Source organism: Phoenix dactylifera, chromosome 2 (genome assembly GCF_051530095.1).
Source record: "Phoenix dactylifera cultivar Ajwa chromosome 2, Ajwa_hap1_PhDact_Kaust_v1.1, whole genome shotgun sequence".
Lineage (NCBI taxonomy): Eukaryota > Viridiplantae > Streptophyta > Magnoliopsida > Arecales > Arecaceae > Phoenix > Phoenix dactylifera.
Window position 1 is genome coordinate 20,820,531 of NC_143191.1, and position 22,151 is coordinate 20,842,681.

General features: G+C 40.2%; 2 protein-coding genes across 3 annotated transcripts; one reads left to right on the forward strand and one right to left on the reverse strand.

The window, feature by feature from the left end:
- Nucleotides 1-938: 938 nt before the first annotated feature.
- On the reverse strand, nucleotides 939-15,143 carry CRD1 (dicarboxylate diiron protein, putative (Crd1)). 2 transcript variants are annotated; one of them, XM_008780124.6, is made up of 5 exons: nucleotides 14,485-15,143; nucleotides 13,935-13,999; nucleotides 13,460-13,787; nucleotides 13,186-13,284; nucleotides 939-1,367 (listed from the first exon to the last, which is right to left on the reverse strand). In XM_008780124.6, the coding sequence occupies exons 1-5, from the start codon at nucleotides 14,971-14,973 to the stop codon at nucleotides 1,104-1,106; spliced, it is 1,245 nt and encodes a 414-aa protein (XP_008778346.3). In that variant the 5' UTR covers nucleotides 14,974-15,143; the 3' UTR covers nucleotides 939-1,103. The 2 variants fall into 2 exon arrangements, with proteins under 2 accessions (XP_008778346.3, XP_089784902.1); XM_089928776.1 differs by lacking the exon at nucleotides 13,186-13,284.
- A 5,259-nt stretch (nucleotides 15,144-20,402) lies between these two features.
- Nucleotides 20,403-21,560, forward strand: LOC103700431 (uncharacterized). The gene has a single exon (XM_008782376.4). It carries the CDS (start codon nucleotides 20,403-20,405, stop codon nucleotides 21,558-21,560), a length of 1,158 nt encoding a protein of 385 aa, XP_008780598.4.
- Nucleotides 21,561-22,151: the final 591 nt, after the last annotated feature.

Here is a 22,151-nt window from a genome sequence, read left to right on the forward strand (position 1 = left end):
CCAATGGCTGAACTACTTGTTTCATAGGAGGGAATAAGAAGGGAGACATCATAGTCAGAGTATATATATATATATATATATATATATATATATATATATATATATATATATATATATATATATATATATATATATATATATATATATATATTTCCATATGGATCAAAGATGATTTTACTATGGTTTTATTCTAGTTGAAGCAATTTATTGGAGTCATGAGGACAAGAGACATACTTGGTTTCTGGAATATTAAGAATCTTGAAATTTATGGTTAGGACCTCTTGCAATTATCAAGAAGGGAATGAGTGTGAGGGTTTTCTCACTATAGAATGGGTGAAACAAGCGGATGCTACTATGACATTAAATTACTGATAGCATATGTTACCATGTTGGTTTCTTCCTTTTTTTTTCCCTAGAACTAATAATTCCTTTTCTTGCTGGAAGAAAATGCGCTCATAGTTTGTGTTTGTTTTCAACCGTCGAAAAGTTGAACGCGTGGCGTTGGCCAGGTTGTGGTTGGACCAGCATCATGCCCCTTGACACAAAGTTTTGGTTTCTCTGGCCTGACTGATACACAAGTCCTCTCTTTTTGGGTACATGATCGATGCACAAGTCTACTAACTATAATTATTGCCAAAGATGACACGCAGCTTGTAACTCTTGTAGTTTCCTCTTAGGTGGCTAATTGTTCAGCATATTTTTCTTTTCTTGGTAAGTTGGGGGATCAAGGCCCCAAAGGATGCAATAAAAACCAGAACAGGAGAAGATGCAATTAATGTCCTAGAAAAGCACAGCTAAAACTATCAGCCAGCCATGAAAACGATTTAGCTTGGGGCTTCTGTAACAACAAATTCATGACGAGGGAGGTGTTTTAGGCATGCAACAATGCAAGATAGATAGAGAGAGAGAGAGAGAGAGAGAGAGAGAGAGTATGCCTATGTAGTAGATGGATTTATATTGCAGTATAAAATAAAATCAATTGGATTTTACATTAAGTAGCAAAGCAAACTCATCATGTTAATCGCTGCCTCAGTTTCATACATGGATACTTTGGGAGGAACACTTCATCAAAGTATGCGAGAATAGATAAGTCTTCTATAAAATCAGTAGACAAGCTGTGGCTCGAAATCAGCAAAATCAACGGATCCAGACTCAATAGGAGGCATGAGATAGGCAGCCAGTATCTCAGACACTAACGCTGCAACGAGAGGAATCCTCTTCAAGTTCTTCACAAGAGGCATGTCCTGGCTTTCCCCAGTGGCAATCAGCTTCTGGTTGATCTCAACCATTCTATCCAACTTCCTTTTAAATTCAGGGTTCTCAACATCCAAAACAGCCGGGAATATCCTTGCTGTTGTTCGGTTGGTCTGGAAAAAAAATTAGACATGGGTATTATCAATAAACATCATAAACTAATGTCTTCCATATGGCAGAATGGTTATGATCTTCTCCTAAGAGCTCTGTATGAGAGAAGCTTATAAAGAAAAGGCACTTTGTTTTTGAGGAGTTCATTCACTATGATAATTCATATGATTCTTATTTTTTGGTTTATCCTGTTAAGCATGTTCTAGTGATGTAAGATACATAAGTGTTAACCCCCTAATGGATTTTGATGAATACAAAACACTAGAGTAAAATTCCATTATATCTTAACAATTCAATTGAGAAATTCATGTGTTTTATTTAGAATATTGTTAAGAAATGTCTAGGCAAGTTCCCATAATTTTTATGAATTTATTGAAGAATATTTTGAGCTAAAGAAAAAGTTCAGGGACAGCCGAGACGTCTCCTGATAGTTTCAGAGACGTCTCTGGCACAAACAGGAAGAACTGGCACACTTGGAGACGTCCCCGGCTCCTGTCGAGTCGTCCCCGCATTAGCGGAGTCGACTCTCTCAGTAGCGGAGTCGACTCTCTCAGTGGCGGCAGAAAGACGCTTTTCAAGGGATATGCGCGAGACGTCCCCGCTGTACGCGGAGTCGTCCCCGCAAGCAAAAAGGAGACTTCCCGAGTCGTCCCCAAGATGGCGGAGACGGCTCTCTCAGGGTTTTCCAGAGAATGGTTTTTTCGGTGATAAGGAAGCGGAGTCGACCCTGAGAAAGCGGAGTCGTCCCCACGCATAAAGTGCAGACAAGCGGAGACGTCCCCTGAAAGAGCGGAGTCGACTCTCTCAGGGAATTCCAGAGGACATGATTTTCGGAGATAAAGAAGCGGAGTCGTCCCCAAAGCAGCGGAGTCGTCCCCACTCAAAAAGCGCTAACACGCCGAGACGTCCCCGTAAAGTGCCGAGTCGACCCCAGATAAAGTAAAAAGTAAAATCCTATAGGCGAGACGTCTCTCGTTGTAGCGGAGACGTCCCCGGAGCGCCTGGGACGCGACTGACAGCTTTTCAGGTTTGATTTGAATTTCAAATCTTCTCTACTTTATCTCTAACGGCTATATTTGCTTTTTGGGCTATAAAAGGGAGCTCTTAAGTGCTTCTCAACAACTCTTTACCAACCAAAAGCAAAATCATTCAAGAGAGAAGTTAGAAAGAAAAGCTCAAGGGAGTGAGTGCATTCAAGAAAGGAAATCAAGTGCTTTCAAGTCTCCCAAGCGATTTCAAGCTCAACCACTCTCGTGTGCTCGGGATTCAAAGCTCACACCCAACCCTACGCGTCCCACATCGGAAGAATCAACAACTCCCACGCTTCCAACGGCAAAAAGATTCTTCCGGGTTTCATTGTTCATAAGTGCTATATTTGCTTTCTAGAGCTTTTATATCCTTTTGTACACTCTTTTATTGTGGTGCTTGTTCCAGTCAAGGGACTTGGAACAAGGGAAAGGGCGTCCCAAGCCTAAGAGAAATTGGGGGTTTTGGGTTTGTTGTGAGCCCGGTGTAAAACAACGAGTTGGGTAGTGAACTCGCAAAACTACCGTACTGTAATCTTGGATTATAGTGGAAATTCCCAAGGCGCTTTGGGGAGTGGATGTAGGAGCAGTGAAGGCTCCGAACCACTATAAAACCGTGTGTTTGTGGTTGTCTCTTCTTATCGCTTTATCTTTGCTTTAGTTCATATATTTGTGTGTTTTATTTTTAAGTTAGCCAAAAAGTTTTAAAACACCCAATTCACCCCCCTCTTGGGTGACCATCTCTGGGCAACAAGTGGTATCAGAGCGGGTGCTCTTATATTCCTTGAAAGACCTAACCGTCTTAGCCAAAGATCTAGATGGCAACACCCTTTAACAATGTTCCAGCCGAGGGGCAAGCAACCAATAGACCTCCACTCTTCAATGGGACAAATTATACCTATTGGAAGACTAGAATGAGAATCTTCATTCAAGCACAAGACTATGCCTTGTGGAGGGTTATAGTCAAGGGACCACAAGAACCATCACATGTGGTCAATGGCATTCGAGTTCCCAAACCTGAGGAGGATTGGGATGAGAATGATGATAGGATGGCTCAACTCAATTCTAGAGCCATGAACTCATTATTTTGTTCCTTAGATGTAAATGAGTTTAATAGAGTCTCCACATGTACTTCCGCTAAGGAAATATGGGATAGGCTTGAAGTTACCCATGAGGGTACAAATCAAGTCAAAGAGTCCAAAGTGAACATTCTAGTTCACAAGTATGAATTGTTTAAGATGGAACCTAGTGAAACCATCACATGCATGTTTACACGTTTTACCGAAATTATTAATGGCCTAAAAAGCTTGGGCAAATCTTACACTAACCCCGAACTTGTGAGTAAAATTCTCAGGTCACTGCCAAAAGCATGGGAAGCAAAGGTCACGGCGATTGTAGAAGCCAAAGACCTCAACACCTTGGGGCTAGAACAACTCTTGGGCTCATTGATGACGCATGAGCTCATGATGAAGCAGCATGAAGAAGAGCTGCCAAAGAAAAGGACAATCGCACTCAAGGCCACCTCAAGTGTATGTGAAGAAGAGAGCAGTGAGAGTGAAGAAGAAAGTCAAGATGAGGACTTGGGTTTGATAGTAAGGAAATTTAAAAAATTCATGAGAAGAAAGAAACCATTCCCAAGAAAGAAATTTGGAGGGAGAAATGATTGGGAGAAAGAAAAGGAAAAAGAAAGAGACCCAATCGTATGCTATGACTGCAAGAGACCGGGACATATTCGTTCCGAATGCCCTCAACAAAAGAAGCACTTTGGAAAGAAGAAGAAGAAGGCATTGAAGGCAACATGGGATGATAGTGACACATCATCCTCCGAAGAAGAGAAGGAAGAGACCGCCAATCTATGCTTCATGGCGTTCGAAGATGACGAGGTATGTCAAAACCCAACTATAAATTTTACTTTAGAAGAATTATATGATGCCTTTCAAGAACTTATGGGTGATTGTAGTATGTTGGGAGCAAAGAATAAAGAATTAAAAGCCTCCAATCAAAAACTAAAGGAAAACATTGAAAACCTATTAATTGAGAAGGAGAGCGTCAAAAATATGAACACTACTAACCTAGAAATTGAAAATTCAAGGCTTAGCACTGAAAATGTAAAGGCAAAAACACTAATCAAGGAATTAAATCTAAAAATAAATTCCCTACTCAATAATAATACCTCACTTGCGCAAACTGTTGAATCTCTTAAAAAGGATATGGAAGAACTAGTTAAAGAAAATGTGAATCTTAAGAATGAGATACATAAGTACAAGCCAATTGTTGAAAAATTCACACAAAGCTCTGAAAAATTAAATCTTATTCTTTCAAATCAAAGAGCTGTTTTCAATAAAGCCGGATTAGGATATAAAACTAATAAGCAACAAAAGTATCTAAAGAATTTCTTTGTAAAAGCAAAAGATGTAAAAACTGAAAAACCAACATGCTTTCTTTGTGGAAAGATTGGACATAAAGCCTACTCTTGTATTCAAAGAAAAATCCAAACTAACAAGAGTACATTTGTAAAAGCTAAAAACATAACTAAAATATGGGTGCCTAAGGGAACCAACTACACTAACCACGAAGGACCCAAGAAAACTTGGGTACCTAAGAGCTTCACATGATCATTTTGCAGGTATGCCTTGCAGCCGGCAATAAAAGGAGAATGTGGTATCTTGATAGTGGCTGCTCAAGGCATATGACCGGTGACAAGAGTCTCTTCGTCACCTTGGAATCGAAAGAAGGAGGGTTAGTCACATTTGGAGACAATGCTAAAGGCCGAATTATTGGTGTTGGTAAAATCTCCATATCACCCTCCTCATTTATTGATAATGTATTGTTGGTTAATGGACTAAAACATAATTTGTTAAGTATAAGTCAATTTTGTGACAAGGAATTTAAAGTATCATTTGAATCATCACTATGCATAATTAGTAGTCCATTTGACAATGAGGTCATACTCACAGGACATAGGCATGGAAATGTTTACATGGTAGATCTTGATGATCTCACCATGAAGGATGGCCAATGTCTTGTAGCTATGAATCCCAAAGCCAATGAGACTAGTTGGTTATGGCATCGTAGGTTAGGGCATGCTAGCATGGATTTAATTTCTAAATTGAGTACAAAGGATCTAGTCAAAGGACTACCGAAAATAGACTTTGAAAAGAATAAAATTTGTGCGGCATGTCAATTAGGGAAACAAACAAGAAGTTCTTTTAAGTCTAAGAACATAGTCTCAACATCAAAACCCTTAGAACTAATTCACATGGATTTGTTTGGACCCACTAGAACTGCTAGTCTAGGGGATAAAAAATTTGGTCTTGTCATTGTTGATGATTTTTCACGTTTTACATGGGTTTCATTTCTTGCACACAAAGATGAGTCCTTTCCCGCTTTTATCAAGTTTCATAATAAGGTTTCAAATGAACTTAATCTTAAACTAAAAGCAATTAGGAGTGATCATGGTACCGAGTTTGAAAATCAACACTTTGAAAAGTTTTGTGACGAAAATGGTATCAATCACAACTTCTCGGCACCTAGGACACCCCAACAAAATGGGGTGGTAGAAAGGAAGAATCGCACACTAGCAGATATGGCTCGTACCATGTTGTGCGAATCGGATCTACCAAAGTATTTTTGGGCTGAAGCAATAAATACCTCATGTTATATTTTAAATCGTGCTTTAGTTAGATCCATCTTAAAGAAAACACCGTATGAATTGATGAAAGGTAAGAAACCAAATATAAGTTATTTTCATGTTTTCGGTTGTCGATGCTTTATTTTGAACAATGGAAAGGACAATCTCAGTAAATTTAGTGCTAAATCAGATGAGGGGATCTTCTTAGGTTATTCCTTATCTAGTAGAGCATACAGGGTCTTCAACAAGAGAACTCTCGTTGTTGAAGAATCCATTCATGTTGTTTTTGATGAAACTAATGGAGATTCTTCTAGAAAAGAAGAAGATGGTGATGCAGGTATACTTGAAGACGGGATCAAGGAATTCTCCATACAAGACAAACAACATGAGGATGAGATCAAAGAGGATACAAATCAGCAAGATGAAGAAGATCAACCTCCATCAAGAAATCAAGATCTTCCTAAAGAATGGAGGTATGCACATGGTCATCCAAAGGATCTAATCCTTGGTGATCCTTCACAAGGTATAAGAACTAGATCCTCTTTAAGAAACACTAGTAATTATCTTGCTTTCGTTTCACAAATAGAGCCTAAATCACTAGAAGAAGCTGAAAAAGATGATAATTGGATGAATGCTATGCAAGAGGAATTAAACCAATTCGAAAGAAATGAAGTTTGGACTCTAATGAAAAGACCCCCTAATGTTTCAATTATAGGCACCAAATGGGTATATAGAAATAAACTAGATGAGGATGGGATAGTAATAAGAAACAAAGCTAGGCTAGTGGCCAAAGGATATAATCAGGAGGAAGGAATAGATTTTGATGAAACTTTTACTCCTGTTGCTAGGTTAGAGGCTATTAGACTGCTTTTAGCATATGCATGCTTCATGGATTTTAAACTCTATCAAATGGATGTAAAAAGTGCATTCTTAAATGGCTATATAATGGAGGAAGTTTATGTAGGACAACCTCCAGGTTTCGAAAATCACTTACATCCAGATTATGTGTATAAATTGCATAAAGCATTGTATGGACTTAAGCAAGCTCCTAGGGCATGGTATGAAAGATTAAGTAATTTCCTAATTGAGAACAAATTTAAGAGAGGAAATGTAGACAAAATCCTCTTTATTAAAAGAAAAGGAAATGACTTATTGCTTGTACAAATTTATGTGGATGATATAATTTTTGGTGCTACTAATGATAGTCTCTGTCAAGAGTTTGCCAAGTTTATGCAGGGAGAATTTGAAATGAGCATGATGGGTGAGCTCAACTTCTTCCTTGGGCTACAAATAAAACAATCAGAGGAAGGCATCTTCATCAGTCAGTCCAAATACATCAAGGAAATGCTGGAAAAATTCAAGATGAAGGATGCAAAGGAAATCAGCACACCCATGGGCTCAAGTTGCAAGCTTGACAAAGATGAAAAAGGTAAAAGTATAGACTGCAAATTGTACAGAGGTATGATAGGCTCTCTACTTTACCTTACTGCTAGTAGACCAGATATATTATTCAGTGTTTGTGTGTGTGCTAGATACCAAGCATGTCCTAAGGAATCACACTTGCAAGCTGTTAAAAGAATTTTTAGATATCTAGTAGGGACATCTAATATAGGCTTATGGTATTCTAAACAATCTGATATAAATTTAACTGCTTATTCTGATGCTGATTTTGCTGGGTGCAAACTCGACAGAAAAAGCACAAGTAGCACTTGTCAATTCTTGGGTGCCAATTTGGTTTCTTGGTTTAGCAAGAAACAAAATTCAGTTGCCTTGTCCACAGCTGAGGCTGAGTACATTGCAGCTGGAAGCTGTTGTGCCCAAGTTCTCTGGATCAAGCAACAACTTGAAGACTTCGGTATTAAAATGGACAATATACCAATTAAGTGTGATAATACAAGTGCAATCAACTTAACAAAAAATCCTGTCCAACACTCTAAGTCAAAGCATATAGAGATTAGGCATCATTTTATTAGGGATCATGTGCTGAAAAATGATGTGATGATTGAATATGTATGTACTGAAAATCAATTAGCTGATATCTTTACAAAGCCCCTTTATAAAGACAGATTCAATTTCTTAAGGAATGCTTTGAGCTTGTATGATCCTAGCAAATGAATTGAACTTGTATTGCATTGCTTTGCTACTCGAACTAGTAATCCACCTCAAGGCAAACATAAGTGAAAGCATGAATTCATCTAAACTAAATGACGAACTGGTTGACTTTCCGGAGGATGGTTACCCTCCCTTGGACTCTTCATGGAGATATTTTCAGAGCCTATTTCATAGGTATTCGAAATTTGGTCAAACGTTCCTCATTTCAATATTATTAATTCAAAAATCATTATCAAATTTTTATAGGATGTATCATTGAGGGGGAGGATCACAAACAAATTCACTCTAAGCTTATCAAAAGAGATCATATTGATTGGGGTGATTAAACAAAAAAAAAGGGGAGAAGATAGAATACAGTCTGAAATTTTTCAGTGCCGGAGACGTCTCTGGCAAATCGCAGAGACGTCCCCCCAAGCGGAGACGTCTCACCTTAGTCGCGGAGACGTCTCGGGGACCAAATGAGGCCTTTTTAAATAGGTCGAAATCGCTCGAGCCGACTCGAGCTTTCTCCCTCATTCCCGACCAAAACGGAAAGCCCTAGCCTCCATTTGCCTTAAATCACAAACCCTAGCCTCCATTTGCCCTAAATCACAAACCCTAGCATCCATGGCACCAAAGAAAGCTAGGACGACCCGTGGGAAGCGACCTAGAGTAGCGGGCGACGGTGAGGAACGGCGGGAAGAACCCTCCGCACCTTCTCCTCCGGTTGCTCCGCCAACCACAACGATTTCCTGTGCAAATCGCACAGTCACAACCGGTAGGTACATAGATTTTGCATTTTTAGATCATGAGGGGTTCTCTATTGGAGAGAGACTCCGAGCCCAAGGGTGGGAGCATCTTTGCACCCTCAATACCTCGACCTACCCCGGCCTTGTTAGAGAAATGTTTAGTGATATGGCTTTAGGGGACTTAGCGTTCACCGCACATGTCCGAGGGACATTAGTAGAAATTAATGAGGACATCTTATCCACTGTTTTGCAAATCCCTAGGGACGGCGAGGCTCCAACCTCACATCCCCAAAGGGAAGTAGCTCTAAACTTAATTTTAGGAAGAGAGGACTGCGGCCCTCTTGATGTTGTCAACTCCCAGGACCTAAATGCAGAGATGAGACTCCTTTTAAGCATTGTCAACCGGGTCCTATTTCCTAAAACCGGTCGCTTCGATTTTGTTTCGGAGCGAGACTTAGTTATAATGCATCACATCCTACTAGGGATCCCTCTAAACCTTCCTAGACTCATGCTAAATTACATTGCCCTATGTCATAGGTATTCTAGATTTAGTATACCCTATGGCATGATCTTTACCTTAATCTTCAAACACTTCAAGGTTTCCATTCCATCAAATGAACCTGCAAAGCCCTTAAGAAACACCGACTATTACAATGAGGGCTCAATGAGAAGAATGGAATTTCACAAGATAGATGGGTCTTGGGTCAAGGTTCCAAAAAGAAAAGCACAAACCATAGAGGCTGAGATCCCACATCATGAGTCTGACCATCACTCTCCTCCACCTAGCAACATGGACATCCCTGATATTCCCTCCAGCTCAGCTGGACCTTCCACATCCATGCCACCACCTCCTCCAGTCAGTGGGCCCTCCTTCCTATCAGAGGAGCAGATGCACACCTTAGCATCTGTTATTTGTCAGCAGATGAGGGAGGAGATGAGATCCATGATGTCTGCAGAGCTGGCCCCCATCAGACAAGAGCTGCAGGAAATTAAGGCTCAAATTGAAGCCCAAGAGCAACAAATAGTTGAGGTGGGTGCCACCCAAACCTGCAGATCATTAGAGCTCAAGGACAGCTTGAAGGCCATTTCCAAGAGCCTCAAAGAGTTGACAAAGCCAGATGGCAATGTGGGCACCTTAGTTGCCCAACTTAGAGGCAGAATTGAGATGGCAACCTGAGTTTGAAGCACTTGTGGCAGGTTTCCACAAGTCACAGGGAGATCACTTTAAGACCCTCATGGATTCTATCAATGGTTTCATAGATGCAGCCTGTAAGGCTTATGCACAAAGTACAACTGGTAGGCCCCATGAGCAACGACGCCGATGATGGATATCCTGTAGGCTCTTCTTTTTGTAAATCCTAGGCCATTTTGAAACACTTTTGTATTAGAAATCAATACTTGTAATGATTTCTTCTTTTGACTATGTACTGACTTCAAAGATCTACAATGACATATGAATGAATACAATTTCTTTTGAAAACCTTGTGTACATTGCCAATTCTGTGTATGTGTTTCTGTGATTGTGCATGTGATTGTGTGATATGCCATAAAAATCCTACCACATACCTTGAGTATTCAAATTTGATACAAAGAAACAATGCACATAAAACAGGGGGAGCACACCTTGAATATGCTGAATTTTACTAAAAAGGATAATTTGTCTCCTTCATGTTGATGACAAAAAGGGGGAGTAGATATTTGTATATTGAAAGGGGGAGTAGACATGGATATTGAATATGGAATGCAAATTTTTTAAACAGTAGATATTTGTATATTGAAAGGGGGAGTAGAAATTAGATATTGTATATTGAAAGGGGGAGTAGACATGGATATTCAATATGGAATGCAAATTTTTTAATCATACTCCAAAGTTGATTTAGAAAAGATAAAATTGAAGAATATTGATTTTAAGATAATTGCCCTTCTGGAAAAGAAAGGGGGAGTCAAAAAGAATCTAGCTTTCAATTATCTTCAGCATCAATATTTCATTCTAACTTGATTCAAATTCAGTTCATATGATAAAATCATTTAAGAACTATAAGGATCAATCTTATGCACAAGGAAAGAACTGAAAATTGAATATTTTGAGTGATGCACATTGTATCTAGTTCAAATCAAAACATTATACTTGTATATCTGATCAATGCTGTGTATATGTTTAAATTTCAAATTTTGCATATACTCAGTGTTTTGTCATCATCAAAAAGGGGGAGATTGTTAACCCCCTAATGGATTTTGATGAATACAAAACACTAGAGTAAAATTCCATTATATCTTAACAATTCAATTGAGAAATTCATGTGTTTTATTTAGAATATTGTTAAGAAATGTCTAGGCAAGTTCCCATAATTTTTATGAATTTATTGAAGAATATTTTGAGCTAAAGAAAAAGTTCAGGGACAGCCGAGACGTCTCCTGATAGTTTCAGAGACGTCTCTGGCACAAACAGGAAGAACTGGCACACTTGGAGACGTCCCCGGCTCCTGTCGAGTCGTCCCCGCGTTAGCGGAGTCGACTCTCTCAGTAGCGGAGTCGACTCTCTCAGTGGCGGCAGAAAGACGCTTTTCAAGGGATATGCGCGAGACGTCCCCGCTGTACGCGGAGTCGTCCCCGCAAGCAAAAAGGAGACTTCCCGAGTCGTCCCCAAGATGGCGGAGACGGCTCTCTCAGGGTTTTCCAGAGAATGGTTTTTTCGGTGATAAGGAAGCGGAGTCGACCCTGAGAAAGCGGAGTCGTCCCCACGCATAAAGTGCAGACAAGCGGAGACGTCCCCTGAAAGAGCGGAGTCGACTCTCTCAGGGAATTCCAGAGGACATGATTTTCGGAGATAAAGAAGCGGAGTCGTCCCCAAAGCAGCGGAGTCGTCCCCACTCAAAAAGCGCTAACACGCCGAGACGTCCCCGTAAAGTGCCGAGTCGACCCCAGATAAAGTAAAAAGTAAAATCCTATAGGCGAGACGTCTCTCGTTGTAGCGGAGACGTCCCCGGAGCGCCTGGGACGCGACTGACAGCTTTTCAGGTTTGATTTGAATTTCAAATCTTCTCTACTTTATCTCTAACGGCTATATTTGCTTTTTGGGCTATAAAAGGGAGCTCTTAAGTGCTTCTCAACAACTCTTTACCAACCAAAAGCAAAATCATTCAAGAGAGAAGTTAGAAAGAAAAGCTCAAGGGAGTGAGTGCATTCAAGAAAGGAAATCAAGTGCTTTCAAGTCTCCCAAGCGATTTCAAGCTCAACCACTCTCGTGTGCTCGGGATTCAAAGCTCACACCCAACCCTACGCGTCCCACATCGGAAGAATCAACAACTCCCACGCTTCCAACGGCAAAAAGATTCTTCCGGGTTTCATTGTTCATAAGTGCTATATTTGCTTTCTAGAGCTTTTATATCCTTTTGTACACTCTTTTATTGTGGTGCTTGTTCCAGTCAAGGGACTTCGAACAAGGGAAAGGGCGTCCCAAGCCTAAGAGAAATTGGGGGTTTTGGGTTTGTTGTGAGCCCGGTGTAAAACAACGAGTTGGGTAGTGAACTCGCAAAACTACCGTACTGTAATCTTGGATTATAGTGGAAATTCCCAAGGCGCTTTGGGGAGTGGATGTAGGAGCGGTGAAGGCTCCGAACCATTATAAAACCGTGTGTTTGTGGTTGTCTCTTCTTATCGCTTTATCTTTGCTTTAGTTCATATATTTGTGTGTTTTATTTTTAAGTTAGCCAAAAAGTTTTAAAACACCCAATTCACCCCCCTCTTGGGTGACCATCTCTGGGCAACAATAAGACAAGTAATTTTTAAAGTGGACACAAGTGACTCATTAGACAGGGAAGAATACATGTAGTATCTTCAGCAAGTAGAGGTGAAACAAATAGTTTTATAGAATTTGGGTTTATCGAAACACACACAGAGAAAATTAATCATTTGATGTCAAATACAGAAAAAAGCAAAGCTACTCACCTTTGGTAGATCAAATTTTCAAGTTAAACTAAACATATAACTCTTATTATTGACATATAGGAATTTTCTTTGAGTCACTGGAGACTGGTTATCAAGATTTTTGGCAATAAAAAGCTGGTGACACTTTTAAGATCATTGGGATTTTTCAGAGGACTAATTCTAGAACAAAAAATATGAAGAGGAGGCTTTGCAGCCATTACAACTACAGACTACATTAGAAGTGAAATTTACTAAGATATTTAACTTATCTGAGATTAATAAATCAGTTTATAAAAGAAGCAGACCATTAGATTCTTCAGTCTAGAAAATGTGATTCATTATTAATAGGACTACAGTCTAATTATGCTGAAGAAGCAATTAGTTAATGAATGCTCACCTCAATGATCACATGCATGTCAAATTCTTTGGTGCTGAGACCAATGCCTTCATAAAAGGCAGTACGCTGGCAGTCATTTAAGTACATTGTCACATAGACCTGCCATTATTTGAAGCATATTTTTTCATGACTTACAACGAAGATCAATGTATTACTTGATATAATGACACCGAAATACATCATAGATTTAAAAAATATCTGACATTCAAGAAAAAGAATGAAACTTTAAGAAGTATATGTGTTGCAAAATATTGAATGAATAACCAGAAATTACCGAGAGGCAGAAGAACCGAGCCCACAGCTTGGCCTTCCAGTCATTGAGGAACTGTGGTTGGGCTTTCATTAAGGCAGAGAAGAAATCTCCATGCCTATTCTCATCCTGACACCAATTCTCAAAGTACTTGAAGATTGGATATACTTGGAACTGAGGATTCGCCTTCAGATGCCTGTATATGGTGATATACCTCCAGTATCCAATCTTTTCTGATAAATATGTAGCATAGAAGATAAACTTTGGCTTGAAGAATGTGTACTTCCTAGCCTTTGTCAGGAAACCCAAGTCCAGTGCCAGGTTGAAGTCAGACAGGCCCTTGTTCAGAAACCTGCAAAAAATTTGAACATTGGGGTTGACAGTTTTTAATTGCTGAGTAAATGATCCTCCAATATATACATCTCCAAAGCATAAATTTTGGAATGATCAATATCAAAAGTAAATAACTTGAAATACAGTGGAAGTTTATGATACATACCCGGCGTGCCTGGCTTCATCCCTAGACATGAGGGAAAAGATTTCAGCCACCACAGGATTGGTTTTCTGTTGCATAATTTGTATAAAATTAGAGAATTGCACCCATTCAGTATTTGGATAATATTAAATTACTCCCATTAATAGGTATACACTGATAAATTTGTAAAGCAAGGATAAAAATTAACTGCATGGATAATATTGGCTTTAGTAAAATTTGAAGGCAAATTTAATGGAAAAGATGGTTACTTTTTTAAAAAATTTAGAAAAAGTTACTAACTAATTAATGCCCTGGGAAGATTTAGTGGAAACAAAAAACTCAGCCAAAACGAAAGTCTATTAATTAGATAGTTAAGTCCATGCTTTGGATATTGTCATCATAATAATCAAAACCGGGAAGCCAATCTTCAAACAAAATCAAGATATATATAATAGCCATAACAATGATATGGATCACTAAATCTTAGATAAAATTGAAAGAATTAAATTAGAAAAGCCAGTTAAGAAAGCCAATTAATTGCTTTATAGCAGAATTTTGGAGGGAGGAATCCAACCTTAAGCCTTCGCCCGAGCTCCTTGTAAAGTAGAAACCCAGAGAACTCAGCAGTGCAGGAGCGCTCCAAGAACTCCACAAAGATCTGCCTGAGAGGCCCTTCAATCTTATCAGCAGCCTCTTTAAACTCAGGGTTTCGGACAAAATGTGTCTGATTGTAGTCAGTCTTGAACTCATTCAGCAGCGCCTCGAACTCCGACTGGTTCAGGTTCTTGTTGATCTCAGTGTTGAACAACCTCTCCATCTCATCAAAGTCTGTGGTGTAAAATCTCGGGGTGAGGAGTGTCTCCTTAATTGCAGTCTTCACAGATTTCTTTGGCCTTGGCTTTGTAGCACTGGAGGAGGTGGTGGTGGTGGTGGGCTGAGAGGTGGCAAAGACTCTGAAGTGGGAGGGAGAGTGCGGCCTCAAGGTGTTAAATTTGGAGGTGGGTCTGCCGAATTTGGTGGTAGGATTGATGGGTTTTATGATGGAGAGCTCAGCAGCAGCCATTTTGCTCCCTCTGTTAAGATTCTCTGAGTCTTGTGAAGGATATTTAGTAAGGGTTTGGGGAAGATAAGGGAAGAAGGAAAGAAAGGGGGGTGGAGATAGTGGGGAGATGGTTTGGTCCTCAGCGGAGTTCTTTCGGCTGTGGGCTGAGGTTCATATGCCGTTATGTTGGAAGGGGATGTTTTTAGCGATCGGGTCTGTCATCCAACGAAATCCATAGCCTCCAATGAGGTGGTGACATGTGTAGCAGAAATCATGTGGCCTGGCTTGATCCAAAGGGTAAACTGAAGTATTGGTGGTGATGGTGACACGTGTCCATTCCGATTTGTGGTTGTGAGCGCACAAAAGTATGGTAATGCTTGCACTTGCTTCTGCTCAGGCCATGGCCAAGAGCTGTAACGACAGAGGGAAAAGATTCATTCGCGCAAATGCAATTTTTTTTTTTTTTTAGAAAGTGCTCAAATGTAAAAATGAACAGAGTTGCGTCATATTGATAATTGTGGTTAAATAAGACTCAGACAACTGCTGGAGAGATAATTTGGAAGAGAACTGCAGAAATTGATCAGTGAATTTGTTTTGATAGAATAAACATTTTGAAGATCTTATCATTATTTAAGGTTGTATGGTTTAACCTGGACTAATAGGCTGTTCAGCAACTTGGGCTCAGCTTTTAGGTCCGCTCATGCTCATTCACCTAGAAAAGAGTGAGCTCAGGCTTCATGTTAAAGTTTTCTATATCAACACGTGGAGCTAAAAATATCCTTCTATAGAAAAAAAAAAAAATTTTTTTTATGAATACCTTTTTAAATATCGAATTTTGCATGAATATTTTTTTCAAAATTGATATTTACATGTATACCCTCGTAAAATATTTGTTTTGCTATTCTGTCTTTTTTTTATTCTTATTTTTACATATGTACTCATACCATCTAACGCCGTTAAAAAATTAATGATTTTAAATTAAAATTACTAAAATATTTTTAATAGGTAAGTGTGTAAATACAAATTTTTATAAGGGTATAGAAGTAAATGGGAACTTTACCACGATTTTGGATGACAATTTGGACAAATCTAATTTGGTCATACCATAATTATGAGGTGCTGGGCGACCCATGACTTGAAAGACTTGCAATTGACCTCCACTCAGAATAGATGACCCATAACCGACTAAGCACGTCCAGTCTACAAGCCAAATTTCATATCACACTATTTTTTATCGAAATGACTGATTGGATGGAACTTGGTGTCTCCCTGCTCCCCTATGAGGAGGACAAAAAAAATCCTAGACCTTCTTCCAAAATCCAATTCCATTGCAGAAAACTGGCACGACCCATATTTAGTTCAGTGTTCCCTCACTTTCTCCCTTCAAAAGTTAAAAGAAACAAAAATCAAAAAACAGAAGGAAAAAAAAAAAGAGAGCCAGCTACCGAGACACCAGAGGCATCGACAGCGTAATATAGATCGAGAGAGAATTCTGATGGGTCGAGGTTCCTTTGGATTCTGTGAACCTATGCCTGTTGCTATCCTTCCACACTTGAACCCTACTCCACTTAGGGCTTTTCCTCCTCATTGGCTGGCATTTCCCATCTCTTTAGGGTTCGTTTGGTTCACAGGAAACATAGGGAGGAAAGTGTGGTCAACGAAAAAATAATGAGATGCCTCTTGTTTGGTTGGAGTTTTCAAAGGAGAGAGATAGGAAAGTTATATTTTCATGGAAATATGATTCCCATATTTCATGGAAAAGTCTTTCCCATGAGAAATATGGGAAAGTTATTTTTCCATGAGGCGGAAATTACTTTATTTTTATTTTTTTTTCAAAAAGGCCCTTCAGCATTAAACAAGCATTAAAGAGGCATTAAAGACCTAATTTTTATTAAGGGCATAATAGAAATTATACATAAATTTTTCAGAAAAGTGGATGGCCAACCAAAAATAAGCACTTTGGAAATTTGTCACTTTCTCATGGTCAACCAAACATGCCAAAAATATTTTTCTAGGCATTCTCTTTCTAGGAATTTGTTTCCCAGAAATCATATTTCTATAAGGAAAAATGCTCCCGCAAACCAAATGAGCCTGGAGAGAATAAGAAGGCCATGGGCGCAAGCTAACAAGCTCCAAAGAAACCCATATCTCCTTCCTGTCTGCCTTGAAAACCCGCCATAAATTCACTTAAAAGCGACCAATAGTACCACCACCCACACACCAAGAAAAGAAGAGACTCTCTTGCTTGTTTTCACAAAGCAAACTCATTTCTCTGAGCTTTGGCTGGATTTTAGGTGGCTTTGTGCAGCCTTTATCCTGATTTTGTTTCTCTTTTTCTGTTTCCATTACCACCAACTCAGTGCTGTTAAAGCCACCTACTTAGCATCATTTCTGGTCCTTAGACAAGCCACAAGCCACCTTCTTTTCGCCTCAAACCAGCAGTCCTCCTGACCAAGAGATTCTGAAGCAGAGCACAGCTGTGTGGAGCTCCTTTCTTCTTCTTCTGGCACAAGAACAGCTATGCGGAACTCCCGCGATCGGGATCCCGATACGCGGGGGTGGGTGGGGCCCCTAGGGGGGGTGTGTGTGCGGGGGGTGCTGAAGCCGGGCGCCGGAGGAAAGGAGTAAGGGCAATAATGTCATTTCAAATTTTTATTTTATTTTTAATTAATATAAATATATTTTTTTAACAGAACAATCGTTATATTAAGGGTATTTGTATAATAACAGAGTTTTACGGGAGTATACATGGAAGTGTATTCACGCAAAGTTCGATATTTAGAAGGGTATTCATGCAAAAAATCCAAAAAAAAAGTTAAACCTCGGGCAAACCCATGCAAGTAGCTAAAAGGTCAATACTTAGCTTGAACTTAAACATGAAGTAAAAAAGAGTTTTTTTGTTCTTTTATTCTCAAGCCAAGATGAGATGATATTGATTTGTTTGCAATACTATTCTAAAGGGTTTTTCTCTATGTAGTGTAAGAACCCGGAACTGGGCCCGGTCCACTCGACCGGCCCAGTCCCAAATCTTGGCCTCACGTGCAACGCACGTGAGGCAGCGGGATGGAACCTCCATCCCGAAGAAGAAGGAGGAGCCCTGTTTTAGGGCTTCCTTCTCCTTCCTCTCCTCCTTTGAGCCCACAGAAGGAGAGCCGCCGCACGCAAAGGGGGGGGAGGGTCTTCTTCGTGTGGCCACCGAGAGAGAGGGAGAGAGAGAGAGAGAGAGGGAGAGGGAGAGAGAGAGGAGCCACGGCACCGGGTGGCGGGTGGTCTCCTTCTTCTTTTCCGTCGGAGAGGGGGAGGCGCCGGTCTTCGTCGGGGCTGAGGTAAGAATCTCTCACCTTCTTCTCCTTTTCTTCTGAAGCTTGGCCACGATGTGTGGTGGGTTGGGGTCGGCCGATCGCCGGATTTGGCTCCAAAACGGCTGCCCTAGCCGTCGGCGTGTTCGCCGCCGCCAGTCGCCGGGGGTGGCCGGGCTTGCTCCGCCACCTCCTGCCGCTGCCAAGGCCGGCCACCACGGCCGCCCTTGGGCCCGACCGAGAGGGAAGAAGAAGGGGGGGCGGGGGCTCACGGGTCCCCTGTCTCGCCGAAGAAGAAGAGGGGATTCGGGAGAAGAGGGGAAAAGAAAAAGGAAAGAAGAAGGAAAAAAAAAGAAAAGGAAAAAGAAAAAAAAAGAAATAAATAACTAAAAGGAGGGTGGTTTACGGGTATGAACCCGGATCCGAACCCGAACCCGGGGTGCTAGACACTTCGGCAGGGTCGGCCCTGGGAGAATGTTAAAATTTAGGTTTTTATATATATATTGTGATGAATTTTAAAAGAAAATATGGTTTTGAATATTAGGTGCTGCGAGGGATTTGCAGAATTAATTGGATTTGCTGTGGATCGCGTTCGCAAGGTAAGTGATGTAACCTCTTTACTAGATTTATCGGCAAAGTAAATATCTATTTTACGAATCGAATTATTCGTGATTTCGAATTTGATGCATGGATTATATGTGTATTTTTAGAATATTATATGATTATGATTGAACGTATTTGCTTCTGATTTGAATTGTGTTTAATTGCTCTGACATTGTACCTTTTGGTTTGGAACACTAAACATAATGTAAGAAAAAATTATGACTTGAAATAGATTCAGACTTGCAGTCGGGCTATGTTGAGGACCCTGCCAATGGGGGCTAATATATTGGTACCGCAAGATGAATAGTCGGTGATATGACCCTACCACAGGGAACATGTGGTCATAGTTCCTGGCTGTTGAGTTGAATCTGATAAATTGAAAGAAATTAAGATATGAACGACATTTGGTTTTGATATTGTATGATTTTTCTTATATATAACTAAAATATGAAATAGAGAACAAACTGAACTATCGACCTGGCTATGTTGAGGACCCCGCCAATGGGGGCAGATACGTTGGCAATTGACTGTCCTGAAGGACTCACCGCAAGAAGATTAGTCGGTGTTGATGATCCTGCCACAGGGAACATGTGGTCATAGTCCAGGATCGACATGATAAATTGAATATGTGAAAGAATCTTGAAACCGCGAAAAGAATCTTATGAATTCAAGAAATATTTGACTTATACTTTGAAACTGCATATTTATTTATTTTCCATATATTATTGCTTGATTTATCTAGCTAGAGTGTTCATTACTTACTGGGCTGTCTAGCTCATTATACCATCTCTTGTTGTTTTACAGATTTCGAGAACTAGTCTATTGGGGATTCAAATTGAGAGAGCGACTAGAAAGATTGTGGCACAAGTTATCTTAGATTAGGGTTATTTAAGTTGATTTGTTATTATGGACAGTTATTATGATTGGTGAACTTTTATTATTTGAAGAACTAGGTTTCTGCATGTTGGTAAATGATTATTCCGCTGCATATTTAGACTTGTGAGACATTATGACTTGAGTTAGTCAATGGAATAAGATTTCAATTTATTCTGTTAAATTATTTTGGAATTTCATAATTGAGGTGTTTGATTTAGATGCCTTGCATGCTCGTGGGGAGAGTTTCCTACGGGTGTGCGGCGGTTGGCGCGACCCCCGGCCCGCGATCTCGGGACGGGGGCGTGACAACTTAAGTGGTACCAGAGCGGACTTGAATAGAATTGAAGACAAAGAATCATACCCGATATGAGTATAGGTGGGTAGACACTAGGGACATTGGGACGTTAGACGTAAAGAATGTGATGATTATTCTTATAAAAAAAAATATTTTAATTCGGTGAGCTTTCTTTTTATGAATTTGCTGTGATTTGATGCATATAGGTCAGAATGCCTCAACGTCGGGCGAAAAAGACTACTATTGGTGCTACGAATGAGACACCGAACCGGCATGCTGACAGCACACCCCAACGGGCTACGAGTATCCCTCAGCAGGAGGGAGTCATGAGCCCTCAAACGGGACAGGAACCGGGCTTAAGCCAGGTTATGCAGACCATGGTGGGCCTCATGCAAATGCAACAGCAGGTGCAACAGCAGTTGCTCCAACAACAAGCACAGTTGCTCCAGACACAGCCTCAACAAGGACGAGGGGAACAGTGTGAAAATCGTAGCAGTATAGCTGAATTTAAGAGGCTGGCTCCTCCAGCTTTTCAGGGGACTACAGAACCTTTGGAAGCAGACAATTGGCTTACGGAGATGGAAAAAGCATTTGCTGTCTTAAGATGCCGGGACGATGAAAAACTTTTGTTTGCATCATACATGTTGCAGGGAGAAGCATTTAATTGGTGGCAGATGTTGGAGCATAAATTTGAGCATGATGGGGAACCTCTCACTTGGGATAAATTTCGAAAAGCATTCTATGATAAATATTTTCCTCGGAGTGTAAGGACACAGAAGGAACAAGAATTTATCCATTTGAAGCAAAGGGGCATGACAGTGGCCGAATATGAAGCCAAATTCACAGAACTAGCCAAATTTGTTCCGAAATTGGTAGAGGATGAACAAGACCGAGTGCACAAGTTTGAGATGGGATTGAAGACTGAAATTAGGAAGCAAGTGGTACCCTATGAGTTGACTACCTACGCAGCTGTGGTGAATAAAGCTTTAATCATTGAAAGGAAAGTCAATGAAGCTTTTGCTGAAAGGGAAAGAAACCAAAAGAAAAGAAACAGACCTGCTGAATTTAAAGGGGGAAACAAGAATTTCAAGAATCCAGCTCAGAAGCCAAATAAAGATAGAAATCTCAAAAATGAGAATGGGAAGTGTTCAAGATGTGGCGGTAATCATGAATTTGCAAATTGTCCTTGGGTTACAGGTTCTTGTTTTCATTGCGGACAGAAAGGTCATAAAATTGCAGACTGCCCACAAAGAAACGAGAATAAATCTACGCAGGCGATGGAAGGAAGTCAGAGGCCAAAGACTCAAGGAAGGGTATTTGCACTTACACAGCAGGATGCACAAGCTTCTAATGCAGTGGTGACAGGTACTATTCCTGTATCCAATATTTATGCTTATGTCTTATTTGATCCTGGTGCCACACATTCATTCATATCCTCAAACTTTGTCAAAGTACATGACATATTATGTGAATCTATGACCACTAAGTTCTATGTGGAGACACCAGTAGGCGGTATGTTGAGCACTGATTGTTAGAAGTATGCCCTAGAAGCCAATTTGGCTGACGCATTATTTTATTCTGGGACATAAATTTGTACTTGACCTAATAATAAATTTATTAGAATAGGCATTCTTTTCATTCATGTTCTTATGTGTCCATGAATCGTCCAAGAAATTAATAAGATGATGACGCATATTCTCAAGAGTTGAGAATTTGAGGCATGTGTCATTGGTGATTAATTTCTGAATTGCTCCTGATCGATGGATCATCACGAGGATGGTGATCGATCTGCTGAGATTAGTGCACAGATCGCTTTCTTTGATGGACGAGTCTTGAGTCCACAGTGTGGCGACACTGGAGCAATTGTGCAAGTGCTTGTTAGAGAACAAGGGTACTGAGCGTGACCATAGCAAGTAGTCACTTGGATGTCTATCCACTCGTCAGTGACTTACTTGATGCTGCAGTTGTATGACTGGTCCTTTGACCTGCGATGCCTCGGCTATTCACAGTGAGGTTGCTGTAGTTTGACGAGCACATAAACATGAGCCCTAGCCAATTGGGTTCTTGTGGTGCAGATTGGCTGCAGTAGGTTCATTATAGGAGTAGGGGTGCATCTAGATGGAATC